Source organism: Rattus norvegicus, chromosome 1 (assembly GCF_036323735.1).
Source record: "Rattus norvegicus strain BN/NHsdMcwi chromosome 1, GRCr8, whole genome shotgun sequence".
In the NCBI taxonomy this organism is placed as follows: domain Eukaryota; kingdom Metazoa; phylum Chordata; class Mammalia; order Rodentia; family Muridae; genus Rattus; species Rattus norvegicus.
In genome coordinates this window covers 241,159,470-241,174,104 of record NC_086019.1, presented here as the reverse complement: position 1 = coordinate 241,174,104, position 14,635 = coordinate 241,159,470, and the positions used below count along the sequence as shown (strand labels likewise).

The following is a 14,635-nucleotide window of genomic DNA, read 5'->3' as shown; positions in this document are numbered from 1 at the left end:
AAACAACTGAAACTTACTTTCTTCTTCTTGTCATAATATTCTGATTATTGACAAATACAACCAGTATAAACAAAAAAGTTATAAGATTATCAAAGCTCTTTTCTTGGTTTTTAAAGGAATTAGCATCTTGAAATGACCAAGACAACACTCCAACACTCATGAAACAAAACATCAGCACAGATATCCATGCCAGGTTCTAAAGTAAAAAATAAAACAAAAACAAAACAAAAAAACAAAAAAAACAAAGAAAAACATGGAACTTTACTTTATATGATGCCTATGATAAAACCGGTTGCATTAATCATAAATGTCCCATTCTGCCTCACAAAATGCAGTCTCTGTATTTGAGTGATCAGACAATGTATTTCTTAGTTGGTGAAACCAGATACAGAGTAGAAAACTCTTAAGCAACACAAAGAAACCCCATTATTATTTAGCAACCATTAGACTCTTCTAAGAGTCAACGGTGTAATTCTCAAAGACAGCTATGCGTGCCTGGGTGCAGGTGGACACCATTAATCAAGAGCATGAGACATGGTAGCGTGAGTAGACAGCTGCTGGCATTCACCCTGGGCTTTCCCTGACATGCCAACAGTTCAGAGCCACTTATGGAATCCGTCTAAAATATCTCCATCATGAATTGAATCAGAACCTTGGCTTGCAGGAGGGAAGTAGAGAAAGGTAAAGTCGTTGACTGTCCATTGAAGCCAAAGAGCTGATGATGTCTTTGAAGAATGGCAGGGTCACTTGATCGCTCTTTCTGTCCAGTGGGCTCATAGACACGGAGGAGGATGAGCAGGCTTCATTTCAACATTTCAAACTTCTTTTACAATTTTTTTTATGACGGGGCAATGGGTCATCTCTGTGGCCAAAAGACGGTCCTTAAGCATGATATCAAGGGTCAGCGATAAACCAACAACATGCACGTGGACTGTACCTAAGGGTTAACGCAGTTACAGTGATTCTGACTTCTAAGTTCCTCTTAGGGTAACATAGGCTGGTGAATCCTGATTACATACTTCCATATGTAATACATACAGACTTCATTGATACTACACACAGACTCCAGACTACATACAATGTGGCTTCCATAAAATGATCACTCCTCTGCAGATTCGCAGGTGACCCAAGCATCTTTTGTTATAGGCTACCTTTTGCAACAGTGTTGCCTTAAAGTCCCAGCTAGTCAGAGACAGGCCCTTCCTCATCTCAAGCCCTTAGCTAATGGACCCAAAGGCTAGCCTGACAGGAAGAGCTGGCATCTTCTGAGGAATGTGCAAACCATGCCTGCGTCTGCTCCATGGCACTAGCCCAGTGTCTGGGCATTTGAGCAGTTGTTCTGAGGGCTCAGGATGTTTATCCCCATAAGCAGCTGAACTGCCTCCTGTTTCGAGAGCAGAGCAGAGGAATGCAGTGGAAGAGACCCAGGCCTCTGGCCACCCAGATTAGAGAGTTTTGTGCTGAGGTCCCTATATGGTTGTGTTAGAGTGAACGGCCAGCTTCAGCCTGTCTTTGCTCCTTGTTTGGGAAGCGAGTGGGAGGGGATCAGACCAGGGGGCTATATAACCCTTCAGCATTCAGCCTCCCCAGACACCACCCACCCAGAGTGGAGAAGCCCAGCCAGTCGCCATCAGGGTAAGTGGCCCCAGCCCAGGGATGTGACTTAGAGTTTTCCCAGGCTTTTTAATCATCCAGTGGAACCAGACGTTGTCTGTAGTAATCTGAATGACTCACATGTTTTGAATTTTTGAATAAAGATTTATGCTGTTAAAATGATTGTAGCTCCTTAGCTTGCATGATTTCGTATCTAAACGGGACTAAAAATGAATCGTGGTTTACTGGCAAAGGAGATGGAGAGGAAATTAAAGTTTGTTCATGCGTGGCATCTGTGAAATCTGTTTACACTAAACCAACTGCTCGGATCCCGCAGCCTACTGTAGGGGAGAAGTCCAGCCATCTATGGTAAATTATACATTTGTTTCTACTTAGGTGTTGGACACTTTTGGATTTGTCTATGGTTCAGACTTAGTGTGAGGACTTTCCATCTGACCGAGTACAGCCGGGTTAACTGGAAGTGGATGTCAGGAGTGAACTGGCGCGGTTGCCTGCGCTCTGGTTTTGGCTGAGTGGACTGCGTTGCCTCTGGGTTTCCGGGGCTCTAACAGTAGACATGTATATCTTGTGCCCTTACGATTCAAACCTATGTCATTGGTCATTTGCAGCAAAGCATAGCTCCTCTACTCTCTGCAAAGAAATGGAAATGAGGAAGTGTCTCATTCGGGGAGATCTGATTTGCGTTTCTCTGCCTCAAGTGTCCCTCTGGCCCCTTAGGCAGAGTCTCTGTGGAGCCACCCCACTCAGGACTTGGTAGCTTCTGCAGGGAACGGAGTTTTCTCGATAAGATTTTCCTCCCATTTTGTGATTCATGACTAAATATGGTTTGCGTTTTGAGACTCACAAACTGGGAAGGTTACTGTCCTTTCCTCCTCCCTCCCCTCCCCTCTTACAATTCATTTTTGGCACAAGATGAGCTCCACTGTGCTGCACCAAACTCCCCGGCCTCGGGTGCAGTTCCAAAAGCGGACGCTGGAGCCCAGTGTGTTTTACCTAATTAGGAAATGCTCCCTGCTTCAAACTGAGCTGCTCCTTCAGGTTAGATAAGAGTTGCAAACCACAGCGGCAGTTTCCTCTGGAAACACACCGACGTCTTCTCTAGTGACGACGCTCCTTTCAAAGCTTATTAAGACATATTTTCTGGATATTTTGGATGAAGTAGAAATACGTCTTTACTGAATTAGTGATTTTTACTTGCATTTAAAAAAAAAACTAGGAAGCTTATTTCTCTGAATATACTAAGGCACAACCTTAAGTCATCCTGCCCAACAGTTTATGTGGGTTATCCTTCCCCGTTTTCAAAGGGCATCCTAATTCCGAGTGGTTTATCTCATTTGCAGCCCGGATGCTATGTGTGGACAGCAGGCTTCCTGTAGACTCTCTGCTGGTCCTTTGCTGCTGGCTGCCTCTGCCAGTCACCTGGCTGCTGTGCCTCTCTGTGCTTTGAGACTGTCTTCTGAGTCTTTATCGTCCACTGGAAAGGAAGCTAAATATAATTCAGTGTCTGAAAGAAGAGGCAGAGTAGAGAGAGGAAAGAGCAAACCAACCAAGATCCCATTATTCCGTTCTTGTGAGGGGAACCCAGGCATTGAAGATTTCACTCTGATTTTGGAGGCAGGGTTTGAAAGGAAACCAAAATCACAAACAGAATCTCTGGGTAAAGACAATAGTCACATGATGAGATCGACAAGCAATGCTTGTACAATGCCCTTGATGTCCCCTGAAGCTGTCGAAAACACAAGCTTAAATGTCAATTACTTAAAATGCTATTTTAAGCCCAAAAGAGTATGTGCTCAGTTAGTCAAGGTTAGAAGAAATACCAGAACTCAGGGAAGAAAAAAAATCTATAAAACCTGATACTTGCCACTTCCAAAGAACCCCAGTAAATATCTTGGAGAGAATAAGTAAGCTTTGGGGGTGAGGGAGTGGGGGGCAATTCACATTTTATTACGGTCATATTAAGTTTCTTTCTGTAACTTATCAGTCTTAAGTAAGAATAGCTATTATCATCCTGTTGGATTTTCAGCTTAGCAGTGATTTTGATTAATGAGGAAATGTTGTAACTCCTAAAATTGCAAACACCCCCATCAAAAATTTCAATCCAATATTCTCTACTAGAGTAGCTCTTGCTAGCCTTCAACTTGTGATCCTCCTGCCTCAGCCTCCCAAGTGCTAGGATCACAGGTCTACATCACCACGCCCAGTCTTGATTCATGTCTAATGCCTCACCAGCACAAAAGTCTTCAGAGACAAAAGATTTTTCTTTTAAACATTTAATATGAGCAAACATTTTAACATTTTCACATTCTCATATGCTGCCCATTATTCAAAAATCTACCTTTTTGGGGAAAAATATATTTTACAAAAAAAAAAGTGAGTTTGGTTTGATATAGATAACAAACAAAACTAGATAGTTCTTTAACATGTGCTAATCACTATGTCCCTATAGACCTGTGTTCTCCACTCAGGACCTCTCATCTGTGCTCTGTGGCCTGTTCACACACTAATGCTCTGCCCTGCTTGAGAGTGTTAAAAGAGCCTGTGACGCTCCTGCTCTTTGTGCTGAGGGCTTGTGGTGCTAACCTGGAAGTCAGGGTTTCAGCTCATCAAAGGCTTTACAGCCTGGTGAAAGCATTTCAAGATAAAGAGTGTTAGTTGAGATCTGGGGAGAGAACACAACAGGGCCAAGAACCCTGGTTGTGGTTGGGAGTGACCGTAGGCTCCAGCCAAACGCTCTACATTGCAGTAGCTGCTCCCTCTGTCTCTGCAGAACCTCGAGAAGCTGCTCCAGCTATGTGTGAAGAGGAAGACAGCACAGCTCTGGTGTGTGACAATGGCTCCGGGCTCTGTAAGGCGGGCTTTGCTGGTGATGATGCTCCCAGGGCTGTTTTCCCATCCATCGTGGGACGTCCCAGACACCAGGTGAGCCATAGCTTGCACTGAACACAGAGAGGACAGGACCGTAGGCTAGATCCCTCCATGTCTACACATATCCAACAATTGTGTATTGCTTTCTACCCAGCGTTTATAAAACCTTGTGGAAAAACAGATCTGTGATAGTCTGGGATATAACCTAGTGGTACAAGTCTAACGTATTCCCACCCCCCAACCCCGCATGGTCACAGTCACTATGATCACTACCCTCATTAGAGTGGCAGCCACAGCTGTGGTTGTTATAAGCTGTCCCTGTGAATACCAGCACCACTTTGGGGAAAGAAACTAGGACAAAAGAAAGCCCTGGCTGGTCACTCACCCTCATAGAGTTTGGTCTTAGATGAATCACTGCTATTAAATGTAGCTTTATATCACACCAGCTGTTAAAGGAATCATTAACTCACAAGTTTCAGGAAAGAACTGACTTGTGCTACGTTGAACCATTTTTAGGGAGTGATGGTTGGAATGGGCCAAAAGGACAGCTATGTGGGGGACGAAGCGCAGAGCAAGAGAGGGATCCTGACCCTGAAGTATCCGATAGAACACGGCATCATCACCAACTGGGACGACATGGAAAAGGTACCATCCCTGGGAATCCGAAGGCACCACAGCATGGCACGGCTGGGGGGACATAGCTGGCCATGCCTGCTCAAGTGCCTTGTTAATATTTAACTTGGATTATTACTGAAAAAAATCTTGACTTATTTCTTTCTGAAAATAAATCCCTTGCTGGTTGGTATTTATAAACTGATGGTTGGGAGACCGTTCTGTAGCTGAGAGAAGTCCTCTGTTACTGTGGGATAGATTCTCTCTCAAACCCACTGGACCCGCATCCCCAGAGTACAAGCTATTTAGAGGCAGAAATCTGGGAAGGCCTTAGCCAGCCCATCCATCCTTGAGGGTTTGTTGTTGTTGTTAATAATAATAATAATAATAATAATAATAATAATAATAATAATAATTTTTCCTGAGCAGTTTTAATTTTCATAATTGAAAAGAGACCACTGTGATTCATTCCCAAATGCCTGTGAACATATTGACGTGCATGTGTGACTGAGTTTTTAAATGAATACCCTCAAATTCTCTTTCTGTGCCACAGTAAAACCCTTGTTCCCAGACCACTGTGGAAGAGCCAATGGAAAAAGAGATTATGAAGCTTGTTTTTAGGCATTTTAGAAACTCTAGTGACAAGAAAAGCAAAGCAAAGGGCCAATTAGAAGTAGACGTCTTTTTTTAATGCAGCAGAACATATTAAAACTGCAACATCTGGTTTTCATTTATCTGCTTTATTAGATTTTTGTATCCTCCCACACACATACACTCATCCACACACTCTCGCGTGTATCAATTAAAAGTAAAACCAACACATACTGCTACTAAAATGTATTGGAAATTAAGTTAAACCTTTCTCCCACTGCAAGCGCTGCCCACCCTTGCCTTTAGTTAGTCTGGCTTGTGTTGCCGTAGTTTGCATCACAGAGACAACATAGGGCAGTGAGGGGTGGGGTCTCTCCATGGAGTCAATGGGGTCTCTTTATGGAGCTGGACAGCGTCTCCCCATGGATGATCCTGGAAAGGCATAGAAAGAGGAAAAAATGCACCCACATTCTAGCATTTAAATTCAAGGCATGCTCTGGAGAAAAGCAAGGAAGGAGGGATTGGGGTTTGGAAGCTTGTTTGGGTAGTCACAGTGTAGAGATGGAGTAGGGTTTGTGAGCACTCCATTTTTTTCCTTTCTGTTCTACAGAGTAGGGTGTTCATCCCGTTGATTGTCTTTTCCTTTGGAATAAGATAAAGGGATTAAGGATGAGTTGCCCACTCTTCTTTACCGTAATGAGGAATCAAGAAGGTGATTTTTCCAAACTGCTCAGCTCTTCCCTTCCTTCCTCCCCCACACGTGACAGGACTTGCAGGTGTCCCTTTGTTTGCCGGAAAGCACAAAACCAAAACCAAGAAACTCGACGAAGCCTTTGCAGTTGGCTTTACTTTTAGCTTGTAAACTGTCGTGAGCCGTGCTCCTTTACTTCTGGTTGAGCTCGTATTCCTGATGCTGGGATGCTGGTGGGCAATGGCCCTTCTGTAAAGGGTGAATTACGTTTAGCTCCTTCCATAACAATGTGTTCTTCTTGACATTCGGGGATTAAAGAGGTTGTGCAACTTTTGTCCAAAATGCATTCATATAGTACACACAAGTGAGCACGGGCTTTTGGGGGGACGTCTGCTCCTGAAAGGAAGGTCTAGCCTGTGCCTGCAGAAGTTGCTTTCTCCATCCTGGGGTGGGGGTGGGGCAAGGATGTAGAGGGAAGCAGTTGGGGAAACCTCTCCACCTGCACACACACACACACACACACACACACACACACACACACACACACACACACCCATACCCACCCAAACAGCCAAGAACACTCTAGAAGCGTTAAAGATGGCAAGTAGGCTTTCAGGTGGGCCTCAGTCATTTATATGCATGATCATTCGTCCTTTTATGTATTACACTAAATCAGCTTCCCATGAATAATCTAAGGTGAAGACATGGCATGACGATGTAACTAACGAACGAGAGCGCCTACTCTAGGCCAGACACCGGGCTCAGGACTTACCCTAGTGTCATTTTCGGTAACTCACACAAAGAACCAGTGACGCCTACACTGGTTATTTCTCTCCTCCTGCTACCAACGGTGAGACCAGAGCCCCAAAGAACTGCGAGCTTGCTGGCTCACAATAGGAATTTGTGACAGGAACTTGGAAGTTCCTGCTGAGGAACAGGAGGCTGCCCAGAGGAGGTCTGAACCTACACTTGACTACAGAGCCCTTGACCACTGCACCATCCTGCTGCACAGTTGCTGTACATACAGTCTTCTGTATGGTGTTCACACTCTCTGGGCTTCTGCATCTGTGCAGACAAGGTCCTGTGCATTTCACCTGGTTCTAGTTTTGTCCCGCACATCCCGGTCCCTTTATAGGACCTTCCACGTCCCACGACGGCACACCATCCTCATATTCACCTTTACCCTGCTCTCTAGATCTGGCACCACTCCTTCTATAACGAGCTTCGCGTGGCCCCAGAGGAGCATCCGACCTTGCTAACGGAGGCGCCGCTGAACCCTAAGGCCAACCGGGAGAAAATGACCCAGGTAAACATTTGCTCCAGGAGCTAACCCAGATGGATTTGGGGCAAGGGCAACCAGGATAACATTGTAGCACAATAGGCAGACATAAGGCCTGAACTGGCGGTTTGCCAATAGAGGGACCTGGAAACCCCAAAGCCCAGGGATCTTGACAGCGCTCACACCCTTGCTGCACAAAGATGACATCATTTTGCCTCAGAGAGCAAGAAACAAGTTTAAAGGTTTAATTAAGAAGGGAGAATATTTAGGGTTTAAAAAGTCTCATAGGCCATTCAAAATGCAGGATAAGTCTTTTCCTAGGACCCAGCTTCTTTGTTTGTTGTTTTTTCAAGGGACAGAGGTGTAGGCTCATGATGCCAAAATGATATGCGAGTATCATGAGGCTTGGTATAATAAATACCCAAATAGCAATTGCCACTGTTATCTATGTGAATCCCAAGACTATACAGAAAGGGAACATCCAGCGAACCGGCTACAGAGAGTTCGGATGTGGATGAAGTAGTAAATGTTCCGTCTAATGTCAGTTCCACACAGGCCCTGGTTGAGCACAGGGCGTTGCAAGTGCACTCTAAGTCCTAATGATTTAAAGCAGGAACTATTGTCCCAACTACCTAGGCTCAGCTACAGAATGGGATTTTCCTAAAGTCACAGTTAGGAGTGGTGGTACCTGGAGTTGACCCATGGATTTTCCCCTTTAAGAATATTAAATGCACAGAGCCCAAGGCCCCCTCCTTGGAAGAGCATCTGGTGTGCTCACCAGCACATTAGCTGTTCTGGGCAGTGGTTAGCATGTTGCAAATTGTGTGAGGGTGGAGACATGATGGAGAACTATGAATTTTTAGCAAATAACAGACATTCTGTCTGGTTTGTAAAGTAGAGAATGTTATTAAAATGCAGGCTGGGGACATCTTCTGATGTAGGAGAGATCTAGGGAGCTCTGGTTTTAACCTTGTCCCTGGATTGCATGGGCCAATGGATTGGCATTTATATGTAGCCCTCTATTCTGTATTTAGGTCTTATCTGCTGGGATCATAGCATCTCCCACTAGAGCTGCAGGGTGGGGTCTGGTTCTAGGGCTAGCTCTGACCCCAAATTGCATGAAACCATGGAAAAGATCAAACTGAACCACAGACAGTTCACTCAACCAGGGTTATTCCCAGAGAAGCTCAGCATTGGTTCCTTGGATTTTATCTTGTCACTTCTTTTGTCTTTAATATAGTTAATAGCTCTTAGACTCCCCCAAGAGCTCAAGCCAAAACCCTTCTCCCTTTACATTTGAGAAATAAAGAAAAAGTGAACAGCATAGTGAACATTGTAGTCAATTCAGGACCAAGACTGGAACGTGTAGCCGTCTGCTTCACACCTTATAAGGTCCTATGCACATACCGCTGGCTCCTTCCCCCTCCCCTCAGGTGATGGTTGACTATTAGTACTACCTTCATCTTTCTTTGTCACATGACCAGAGCTGCCTTGCCTTATATTTATTTATTTATTTATTTATTTATTTATTTTTCCTAGAGGGTTTGAATCAGGGAGGGGTGTGTGCTCTTAAGTGTTCGATGGAAGGCTGACAGACTCGTTTACCTAACCCTTTGGATTCCTTTGCAGATTATGTTTGAGACCTTCAATGTCCCTGCCATGTATGTGGCTATTCAGGCTGTGCTGTCCCTCTATGCTTCTGGACGTACAACTGGTAGGTGGCCAGGGCAATGAGAACCTTGATCAAATGAATCCATCAGAAAGTGTAAGATTTGATGGTTACAACCTGTGGGTTGTGACAGTTGACAAGTGAATTGGAACACACTGAAAGGGTCCCACCCCATCCCACCCCACTCCCCCAAAAAAGAAAAGGAAAAAGCCCTCACTTTTTCAAAACCAGTCCTGGACCTCTCCTCACTTTTCTACTTCTGCCCTCTTCTTCAGTCTCCCCACAAGCCTATCCCATCAATACCTATCTTACCTACCCCATCAAATGCCTTCTTTTTCCCTTTGATATAAGGCTCTTAGGGAGCACTGCTCCCCCCCACCCCCAGTCTTTGGTGTGAGAGAAAGTAACTGCACCAGCTGCTGTGGTGACTTACGTCATGCTTAATTGTCCTCCCAGGTATTGTGCTGGACTCTGGAGATGGCGTGACTCACAACGTGCCTATCTATGAGGGCTATGCTCTGCCTCATGCCATCATGCGTCTGGACTTGGCTGGCCGAGATCTCACCGACTACCTCATGAAGATCCTGACTGAGCGTGGCTATTCCTTCGTGACTACTGGTGAGGTGCAGGGGAGGAGGAGGGAAGAGGGAAGAGGAGGATGGAAGACACTATGTTGTCCATGTGACTCAGGGGAAGGAATGCTGGTGCCATGAAATGGCCAGAGAGGGGGATTAGCTGATAAAACCATTTGCTGTGCAAGCCTTACAACCCGAGGGCAATTCCTGAACCCACAGTGAAAGGAAAGAACTGATTTCTGAGAGTTGCCTTCTGATGTCCATACATGCGCACCTGAAATACACATACACACATGTGCAACCACACATAAACACACACACACTCATATGCATACACAAACACGCAAGCATGCCCATATAAATAATAACGATAATAAAGTTTAAAACAATAAAAATAAGCTAATAAAAGCGAGTTGGTGTGCTAGAGACCTAGCCAACAGTGAAGCCTGACTCCAACGCACAGAGAAAGCTGAGGTTTTCCTGCTTTGCGATTGTAAAGTAATGACAGTTTCTTTGAGAGTCGCTCTAGACATCGGTTCAGAGGGCATGTCAGAGTGGAAAATCCTATCTGTTTATTCGGCTAGAGGCCAAATCCAAGGTCATGTATTTGCTAGCCCAAGCCCTCTAACACTCACTCACACCCACAGAACTACTTGGGTAATTTTTTATTTCTTCATTTACACAAACAGTAGAGAAAGTGTAAAAGAGAGAGAGATGTACTTGTCACCTTTTCCATTTCTCTCCGTATACCGCTGGAACTGCAGCCGTTCCGATCTAGCAACTGCTTTGTTTTGAAAAGGGGGAAATGTGTCAGAGATCAAGCTGCTACCTATCTGGGAAGGGCAGCAAAGATCAACTCAGTTCTCTGAGGAGCTGGTTCGGCAGAGGAGTGACATGGGACAGGTAGAATTTAACACCTGTATGAATGCTAATGCGTACCACATTTGTATGTGTTTGATAGCTGAGCGTGAGATCGTCCGTGACATCAAGGAGAAGCTGTGCTATGTCGCTCTGGACTTTGAAAATGAGATGGCCACTGCTGCTTCCTCTTCTTCCCTGGAGAAGAGCTACGAACTGCCTGATGGGCAGGTGATCACCATCGGGAATGAACGCTTCCGCTGCCCGGAGACCCTCTTCCAGCCATCTTTCATTGGTAGGCAATGGGGAGTGGGGGTCTCCCTGTTCTGTACCCAGTCAAGCCTCTGGCATTTCAATACCCGTTGGCAGGTAGAAATGGACCAGGGCTTCAGAAAACAGAAGCAGTTCTAAAGTAGGGGTGGTGTCCCAGTTTCAAAATGAGAAGACACAGGGAGCCAAGAAAGGAGTTGTCTTCTGTGGAAAACTCTCCTACGTCAAGACAGATGCATTCTCCACACATAATGCAAAGGTTAAACGGTGTCGGTGTCTGTGCTTAGGATAGAGTGGAGCACTGGGATGGTTGGCGAAGACGGTGTGAGTGTTGGGGGTTTAGGGTTGCTGAGGGAGGAGGAAAACAGAACAAGTAGAGAGTATCTAGTCCACATTGGCATGGCAGGGTCACATAGGGTCTGCAGCGTCATCCTCTTTGGAGTCTGGGGGCCTAGGCTTGAGACTTTTATTTTCACGAGCTTGAGAAAGCCGCTAAACCTTTCCAAGACTCAGTTTCTTTACACTAGGATATTTGGAAGGTTTATAGCAGAGTCATGCAGTGCCCTCAGCCCCCTGCCTGTCCAAAACAAACATTCAACTATTACTGCCAGCAAGTAATAATTAGCTGGTGGCATTGCTATTAACTAGATCACAATTCTAAGAAGGCTGAGGGTGCCATCTAGCGGTTTGTTTTTTAAAAGCCTTTGTCAGAAGTCAAGAAACTCAGCCCCCTCCCCCTTTTTTAAAAAAAGATTTCTATATAAAGATTGCATAAAAAGCATCCTTGGCAGCTGGGCATGGTAGTACATGACTTTAATCCCAGTACTAGGGAAGCAAAGGCAGGCAAATCTCTATGAGTTTGAGGCCAGTTTGTCCTGTCTAGCAAGTTCTAGGTCAGCCTAGGATACATAGGGAGACCTGTGTTTAAAACAAAAACAAAACCGAAAACAAGCAAAAACCTTCATCCAAATAGGAGAGACACTTTGTCGACAGTTGCACCATTCGGCCTTGGGTGTTGGAGATACAAAGTAACAGCTGTGGAGAGACCAGGGTGCTTCGATCCACGGCTCTGGCCCTACCTCTTACAGGGCATCTGAAGGCCTGGCTCCTTATTCAAGGCAAATATAGCAGAATGTCTCTGGAGACAAGGTGTTACCATGTTGCAATCTCACCCTGGAAGCCCTGCAGCTGAACCTTCTTTTTTAGGCAAGAGGCAGGAGGATGGTATGGAGTGCAAAAAGGCCCTTGGGTCTCTTGAATGGTAGTTTCTAGTTCACAATGCCTGCTAGGGCCAACTTGATTTTCTATGCTCAGCCTGAGTTTTACCCAGCATCCAAGGACCACGGCCTGTGTTTCTTTTCCAGGAATGGAGTCGGCGGGCATCCACGAAACCACCTATAACAGCATCATGAAGTGTGATATTGACATCAGGAAGGACCTCTATGCTAACAACGTCCTCTCGGGGGGCACTACCATGTACCCAGGCATTGCTGACAGGATGCAGAAGGAGATCACAGCCCTCGCTCCCAGCACCATGAAGATCAAGGTACTCAGGAAGCAACAGGAGGGACATTTTTAGAGCCGTCACACGCATACGAGGCAGTTTAATAAGCTCTCTGTTCTTTGCAAAGAGAATGAGGCCAAGGTGACAGTGGGTTAGACTTAAACACGTACCCCTTAAAACAGGCCCTGAGGAGTCCTGTCCTGAGGTGTACAGGGAGTGAGCCACTGCTTGCTGGAGAGCATGTACTCCTTTAATGCATGTCAGAACAGCTAAAATCTCTATCCGTCCATCCTCTAGCTGAGCATGCTGCCAATCCTACTGACTTGGGGTTTGAGAATAGACAGGCTGCATCTAGAAGGAGTTAGGCAAGTCTCAATTCTCCAAACTTGACTTCTGAAATGGAAATGGATGTGAAACCCAAGGGCCCAGTATGGTCAAAGAACAAGACACCCAGGAAAAACTGGGGACTCCAAGATGATGCACTCACAAAATGGGCCTGGGTGGGGTCAGGGAGTCTCTATTTGTACAATGTTCTGGAAATCTGAAATGATCACCAAAGCCCTCACTGTGGAAAAACAAAAATGTGTAGCTTCAAAACAGAACTCCTCTAAGGGCCAGTTTTGAAATTAAACCTGCCACTAGTGACTATCACTGACAGTCCCCTGAGCCAGTATCTTTGTCTGCAACTCGAGAATCACTGGATACCTACCCTTCAGAGTTATTATAGGACTTAAGTAAGCTGTAAAACCCTTGACACAAGGCCAACTTAATGAGAGCTTGGTGAACAAGAAAAGATGAAATGTTGAACCAGAGCTTGCAGATAAGACTGAAAGTAAACCCCTGGCTAGCATTTCCAAGCACTTCATACAGTAGAACACCCACTACTCAAGAAACTAAGGGTAGAGTAGAATTTGTTGTTGCTCGGCTCTGTGTTTAAGTTGTGACAGAAAATACCCTTGCTTGGTACTCTGCACTCTTCCGAAACAAAATCAAAACAAGACAAAAGTGAGCACGGTCTGATATGTAAGGTCTGCACTCTGAGGAAGGCCAGCCACAGCAGGGAATACTCCAGAATGGGAACTCTGAGCCCTCTGTGTTGGGCAGTGCTTATGGTCAGGACTTCAGAAAGCAGTGGTCAGTTAAATCAGGTGGAAAATGACTTGTACAGCAAGTTCTGGAACGATTGTCCCTGCACACACTAGGACTTCTATAGAATGTGCAGCTCCTACTGAGTTCCTTAGGCTCAGCTCTGGAAACAGAGATTTTTGTTAGGGTTTTTACAAAGGGGTGTCCCAGGGACTCTAGGGCCAGACTGGGTTTTAGGGATGGTTTGGCATAGATTACATGGGGAAAACCCAGAAAAATCAATGAGCCCCACGGAGGAAAGACTCCAGCTTCTTCAAACCCATCCCCTCACAGATCAGAATGCCCTTGATCTCCAGTAAGGGCCGGCACAAGGCTCTTCCGCCAGGCACTAATGTTCTTCCTTTCTTACCCTGACAGATTATTGCTCCTCCAGAACGCAAATATTCTGTCTGGATCGGCGGCTCCATCCTGGCTTCTCTATCTACCTTCCAGCAGATGTGGATCAGCAAACAGGAGTATGACGAAGCTGGCCCCTCCATTGTCCACCGCAAATGCTTCTAAGTCACGCCCCCACCCTCCGCCCCGCCCCCACCCCCGCCCCGCCCCCGCTCTGTCTCTAGCACACAACTGTGAATGTTTTGTGGATCAGCGCCTTCAGTTCTTTTCCAAATCATTCCTACCTAAAGCTTTGATTTGTTACTCGTGTGTTTTTTTTTAATAAATCAGACATGTGCTACCCTTCTAGCCCTGGCCTGTCAACCCTGATTCAGTTGTGTTTCTGTTAGGTGAGAATCACTTATTATAGGACGCCTCCCTCTAGTGGTTAGGAAAAGATATGACACAATTAGAATAAATTCCCAGGCAACATATACATCACTTCATCAGAGGAAGCCCCACTTAAACGATGTAAACAGGGTGCAGTTGAGAGTGCATAGGACATATATAGATTATATATAATAATATATATTAGTACCAATAGGAGAAATCTACACTACAGTGACTATTTTACTTTATACAT

At 45.4% G+C, this 14,635-nt stretch overlaps 1 protein-coding gene across 1 annotated transcript; it reads left to right on the top strand.

The window, feature by feature from the left end:
- Positions 1 to 1,601: 1,601 nt before the first annotated feature.
- On the top strand, positions 1,602 to 14,382 carry Acta2 (actin alpha 2, smooth muscle). Its single transcript, NM_031004.2, has 9 exons — positions 1,602 to 1,635; positions 4,385 to 4,536; positions 4,999 to 5,127; positions 7,572 to 7,682; positions 9,285 to 9,369; positions 9,781 to 9,942; positions 10,861 to 11,052; positions 12,392 to 12,573; positions 14,035 to 14,382. Exons 2-9 carry the CDS (start codon positions 4,408 to 4,410, stop codon positions 14,176 to 14,178), a joined length of 1,134 nt encoding a protein of 377 aa, NP_112266.1. The 5' UTR covers positions 1,602 to 1,635; positions 4,385 to 4,407; the 3' UTR covers positions 14,179 to 14,382.
- Positions 14,383 to 14,635: the final 253 nt, after the last annotated feature.